The sequence below is a fragment of the Nelumbo nucifera genome, chromosome 1 (assembly GCF_055504915.1).
Source record: "Nelumbo nucifera cultivar China Antique chromosome 1, China Antique-T2T, whole genome shotgun sequence".
Classification (NCBI taxonomy): domain Eukaryota; kingdom Viridiplantae; phylum Streptophyta; class Magnoliopsida; order Proteales; family Nelumbonaceae; genus Nelumbo; species Nelumbo nucifera.
In genome coordinates, this window is record NC_142649.1 from 77,043,421 (window position 1) to 77,049,850 (window position 6,430).

General features: G+C 38.0%; 1 protein-coding gene across 1 annotated transcript; it reads left to right on the forward strand.

Annotated features, from left to right (window-relative positions):
• The first annotated feature begins 2,607 nt into the window (after nt 1–2,607).
• Nucleotides 2,608–4,392, forward strand: LOC104605723 (transcription factor MYB14-like). Its single transcript, XM_010270603.3, has 3 exons — nt 2,608–2,902; nt 3,337–3,466; nt 3,554–4,392. Exons 1-3 carry the CDS (start codon nt 2,770–2,772, stop codon nt 4,050–4,052), a joined length of 762 nt encoding a protein of 253 aa, XP_010268905.1. The 5' UTR covers nt 2,608–2,769; the 3' UTR covers nt 4,053–4,392.
• Nucleotides 4,393–6,430: the final 2,038 nt, after the last annotated feature.

Below are 6,430 nucleotides of genomic sequence, written 5' to 3' on the forward strand. Positions count from 1 at the left end.
AATGGACCACACTTTATGGGGATAGACTTACCTAGATGTCATTGAGAGGGTGTTTTTTTTTTTTCAGATCTTCAGAGGGGGTAAAGTTGGTCAATGGGATTTTGGTTTCCATTGACCAAGAATCCTATATTTTTTTTTTCATATTTATGTGGGGAACAGGCAAAATTTATATTTTTGGGTATTATTTACCCGGGATACCCATCTTCTAGGTGGGTAAATAACTTTTCCACATAGGGAGAAAGTTGCCAACACTTGAATGGTACAAAAATACCCCTTTTAATAACGGATTTTTATACCTAAAATGATCATTGCCTTATTTACATGTGAAATAAAAGAACATGGGTAAATGCACTTACCCGGGTAAGTGTTTCACAAGAAAAACTTACTCAGGTAACTGCATTAACCTGAGTAAGTAACTTACCTAAAAGCGAACAGGGCTTAAGACAAATGTAAATAAATTTCCACACCAGCAGCTGCCGGCTCCCATTTTAGGCCAAGTTTGAGAGTGTTGTTTAAAAATAAATGCTTATTCGAATAAGCGTTTATTTGCATTTGTCACCCACCCTTTTCAGTCCTCACAAAATTGTGCTTACACTGTTCCCACAACCCTTTTCAGCCTTGCATTGGGAACATCTCCATACTTTATCATTTTATTCATGGGGAGATATTCTTATTACACCACTGAAAAAGACTATGAGAATGGTGTGAACACAATTTTGTAAGGACCAAATCTGATTTTGGAAGAAATCACCATTCCCTCAAATGCGGAGAATGTTGTTCCACTCAGAATGAGAATGGAATTCCGTTTCCACCCAACCAAATAATTAGAATTAGAATGTCTCGTTCCGATTCTGATTCCAGACGCCTATTCCTGCAAACCAAGCAGGCCTAAATCTCCTTCATTCAATGGTCAAGCTTCTATGTTTAAGCTTCATCGCAGGTTGATGTGCTTCCAATACTGCCCATGCCTTTCCCAGGTTGATCGAACGCACTTCAATATTTATCCTTGCTAAGACAAATTGGAATTTTCCATCCCTGTTTGTTTCTTGCCACAACTCCAATCCTTCACCATCCACTCTATTTAATTGCTTATTGACTAAACACAATATGATAAATAAATCATTTCACAATGTCTTATTTAATCTAAAGTCTAAATAGATGTGAAGTTCTTTGAATCATGCATGTAAAGGATGAAAATATGAATTTTTTATGCTTTACATTTATTTACATACTAGAAGAGTTATGTGCGGAGTAGAGCAGGGTGCACGTGAGGCCCATTGACCATATCATAGAGGGCTTGCAGTTTAGCAGATTTCATTCCACGACTTACCATTTGGAGGGGTGCCAAATAATCATTGTGATAACTAAGTCATCAACAAGATCCAACAATTAGAGAAACTAGGCATCAATTTGCCCCCACCCTGAATAGAGTGAGTTCTTCCCAATCTTAAATCGGATGGAGTCCATCATAATTCCCAAATCTAGTGGTAAATTATTAAAATACTTTTTCATTTTCTCTAATTTTCAAAACCTTAAGATCCCATAATCCCATTTCTAAAATTATTTATAGATTTGATATAAATTATTAAAATACTTTTCTATTTTCTCTAATTTTTAAAACCTTAGGATCCCATAATTTTATTTCTAAAATACCCTATTGATTTGATGTATTTTTAGGTAATTGCTTTGGGGTGACGAAAGTTGAGGATTATCAGTGGCTGATGAGAACAGTGATTTGGGAGAGCTGGACTGAATACTTACCATAGAGGCATAGACATTTTCTTTCACAAAGTGGCCATTCTCATCTGCTGACCCCTTTTGGACCCAGTATATATTGCCACTTAGAGAAATTCTAATCATTTAGATTGTTTTTGGTTTGACAAAAAAATAAGAGAGAAAGAGAGAATTGAGGGAAAGTTTGACAGAAAATTCCCTCAACTTTATGTTTCTCTCCTAAAACATGCCTCAAGAGTATTGGGCTTCTCTGGATCATCCGACTCCCGACTAGAAAGGACCCTTACTCTGATTCAAAATTTTTCCAAGTAAGAAATTTTCGTGTGAAAGCTTGTAGCTTTTCTAGCTTATTTTGTATCTGCTGGAAATTTTAACCTGCTTATTTTATTGGATAAAGAAAGAACCTAGCTACTTTATGTATATGGCTATATTTTATATATGATGATGTACAACCTGCTTTGGTATTAAAACAGAAAAAAAAAAAAAAGAATCATCCATGAGGTACGCCATCGCCCGTCACTCATGTCATCCTTCTCAGAATCATCCATGATCCACCTAGGAACAAGCTAAGGATACAGATAAGAGATTATTCAAAAATATGATGTTCAACACGCGCAGCCCCTGGACGGCTGGATTGCTATAATGCTATCAGTATCAGCAATTGTAGACTGTTTATATTAATATTCCACCTCGGAACACGGTTAAAATTGAAGAAAGCAAACAAATATAGGTCGTCGGAGATTCGAGGAGGGTCCCTCACAGTTTGAATAAAATGGCATTCTATTATTAGTTGCACATTCCAGGAGGGACCCTCTTTGCCTTGAAAATATGGCATTTTACAGTGTAAATTTATTTGAAATACGACGCTGATCATGGGATTTCCTTGGATGAATGCTATAAATTGAATTTCACAGAGTGATGTTCAGCATTTGAGCTTGAGCCGCAACTTAAATAATTTAGGAGAGACAGATCAGTGATCACATATCTGCTGTCACCAATAAATACCTTACCAGTGTTTACTTTTTTCAATCGGAGATGGTGAAGACTGGCTACTGTGAGAAAACGGGATTGAAGAAGGGGGCATGGACGCCAGATGAAGACGAGAAGTTAACAGATTATATTAAGAAATATGGCCATTGGAACTGGCGTGAGCTTCCAAGATTTGCTGGTAGGAGGACATGTAAACAAGAGTAATTAGATTAGTTTTTTTGTCAAGAGTATTGCCCTGAGTGTCATCTTGGTGTTCTTCATCTCGATAATTAATCCTTTTTTTTTTCCCAATCATCTCCTCATTTGCGAAAAGATGAAGTGGCGGGTCTGTTGAATTTATTGCACTGGATTCTCTTTTGAAATCATCCCTTCTCCTCCAAAAAAGAAAAAAAAAAATCTTTAGTTAATAAAATCGATGGTTGTTTTTTCCACATAGCTTGATTCTACTTGCTTAACGGTGACAGCTTCATTAACTTTTATTTTTCAAAAAGACCCAATGTTCTTTGATAGCTAGTGAATGAATTGGTTGATTGTTATATGGCAGTAATACTCCCCATCTTTGGATTATCATCTCCTATTTATTCGTTTTATTGATTTGGTTTCTGTGTTTAGGTTTGAAAAGGTGTGGCAAGAGTTGCAGACTCCGATGGGTTAATTACCTGCGACCGAATATTAGACGAGGTCTCTTCAGCGAAGGGGAAGATGAACTCATCATGAACTTACATGAGTCTCTGGGAAATAAGTACGGTCTGATTGTTTATCTAAATACTAATATTTACAAAAATAAACATTAGAGAACTCCTGAAATCTTATGTTAGTCTATTTACAGATGGGCAGCGATTGCCGCCAAATTACCAGGAAGAACAGACAATGAAGTGAAGAACCACTGGCACACTAACCTAAAGAAACGGTTGAAGCAAATGTCAGAAAACAATCTCCACTCCCATGAGATTTCTGAATGCAAAGCCGGGGTTAATGACATGAAAGAGTTGGAACCTGATGCGCCTTTCTCTTATGTTCCTATGGATGAAATAGGAAGCTCTCCATCATCCTCACAACTACCTTCCAGTGATTCTGCAGCTGTAAATGGCACACACTGGTTCGAGGATGACAATATCGCTTTACCAGAAACATGTCCAGAAGCCTATTATAATTTCTGGACCGAACCATTTTTGGCAGGAAATTCTTACATCGATGAGATTTTTTTCGAGACTTCGGTAGAGTCTGATCTTGTGCCTCCACTTTCTCTGCTCCCTCCAGTAGATCCTTTATGTGTATTAGATTTCTACAGTGACGATAACATGGATCTCTTCAACCAATTATGGTAACTGCCGAACTCTGGATGTTTCGTCAAATTGGACCTCAATTTTTGCTTCTAGATGTTTTGTAGCTGGAATGTTAGATTCATGGGTTGTCTGTCATCCCGGTCTCCTTGTTTTCTGTAAAAAGAATCGGCACTTGGGTTGAGAACATTATCGAAACAATGGTGATCATTTTCAGCCCGGCCCGGCCTTCTAGGCTTGGACCACTTGGCCCTTTGCGTTCAGGCCATGACCATAGTTTGACCAGCACGGCCTGCCCAGGATCACACCCTGGATCGAAATGCTTTGTATCTTTTTATATCGGTACTTGCAATAATATAATGGACATGGATTACTGTTTATAGAAGTTACCAGATTTTGTGTTGAATCAAAGTTGTATGAGGCACAATCTTACTACAGAACGCTGAAATTGGACTTAATATTAATGGGTCCAACCGAACTCAAAATTGAACCAAATGAATAAATTTAGAAATTTTTTTAGGGGAAATTTGTCGATTAGTATATTGTATTTTGGGCCTAGTGCTAGTTTGGTCTTCACAATTCAGTATCAGAATTTTTAAAATGTGCCAATTTAGTATTTATGGTCAATCATCCATTAAGTGGCATTTGAAAAGACACAAATGACCTTTTGAGTGTCATCTAATTTTCTTTATTAATCATCCAAACATTGATAAAAAATAAACTGTCCCAAATCATTGCCTTTTCTATTCAAGAAAGTTGGGGTCACCAAAATGCCACTGAGACGTGACCCCAGCTTTATTGAATAGAAGATACAAAGATTTGTGACTGTTAACTTTTTTTTGTCAATGTTTAAATGGCTGATAAAGAAAATTAGATGACACTCGAAGGGCATTTGTGTCTTTTCAAATGCCAAATTCAGATACTGAATTTTCACATTTTAAAGTTTAGGGACCCAAATAACACTAAGCCTAAAATACATGATACTAACCAAGAATTTCCCCCTTTTTCATAATTCAATTCGGATGCTGAATTCTCACATTTCTTTTGCATAAAAAAATCCGGATTGTACTTGGATTGAAGTTTCGGATAGGCCAAACTGGGTCTGAGACTAACCATAGCGAACCAGGCCTCAGCCGATAGTTAGAAAGAAAAAGAAAAGCAAAAAAAAAATGAAATACAGAAAGAGTTGGACTCCACCTCACCTCTCACTTAACATAAACTAAGGCTGAGTGGTAGAAAAATGACAAAAGACTAATCAGCAACTTCTGTCCTGTATGTATCTATCTTAGAGGAAAAATACACACGGTTCTCTGTCTTAGGCTTGGCTACATGTGTTTCATGCTTTTGTATCAGTGTATGTCTTAACAATAACTTTCAGGTTACGTCAATTTTGTTTTTATTTTTCTAGGTTACGTCTAAATTATGTGACAGTACAAGTTAAATAAAATGTGAAAATATTTTAAACCCCTTAATTTACTCTAGGTGGAGGGGATCTTAAATTTTATTAACTAACTAGTATTAAAAGCACAAAAATAAAATTATAGGAAAAACGCTCCACAACCAAATACAAATCATACTTCCTCAACTTCTCAGCCCAGCCCCAAATAAGATAGAAGCCATACACATTACGAGTAAATTATGAAGTTATTTAGGCCTTCTTTGGCATCAATTCTCAGGACTCTCATTTTTACGATCTGATGTAGGTGTATGTGGCCCTACCCAATAGCGGGCCTGCATGTGTTAGGTGGCGGTGTTTAGAGTGGATCCAATTAAAGCGTGCAAGGAACAGAGCTTGGTGTGTATTCCGGAACCAGTAGTGCGGTCGCACTTGGTGACTTCGGATGGTTGTGTTCTTTGTGTACGGACCCGCATTCAGACCGTCTGAGCCCATCTACCTCTAAACGGCTTTAAGTATAAATAGGAGACAACCTCCTCAAGGTAAGAGACTAGAACTTGAGAACTTGGACATGAGAATTCCTGATTTCCTTTGTGGCCTCGTTTGCGTGTTCACACCTCAGGCCTCGTTCACCTTGCACCCTCGTCTTACTAATTTGACCATCAGAGTCTTTGCCTCGGGTACCAACCGGGGGCCTCTGACATTCTCCTTTCTTCAGTCTTCGTAGGACAGGCCTACCAGCCCTCGACCACTTTAGGCCTTGGACTACTCGACCACACCTTAGCTCAAGAGCAAATTAACAGTGTTTCCCTCGGCCCATTTTGGCTAGCAACAATTGGCGCCGCCTGTGGGAAATGTCACTAAGACTTCCTTCCATTAAACTCTCATATAACTTAAAGAATCAACTCCTAAGCTTAATATTTAGCCAACATGGAAAGAAACAATAGGAACACTTAGAACCTGGTCACGATGGACCAGTTTCAAGCGGTCCTTGAATGGCTCGACAACCTCATGTAGAGGCTGGATG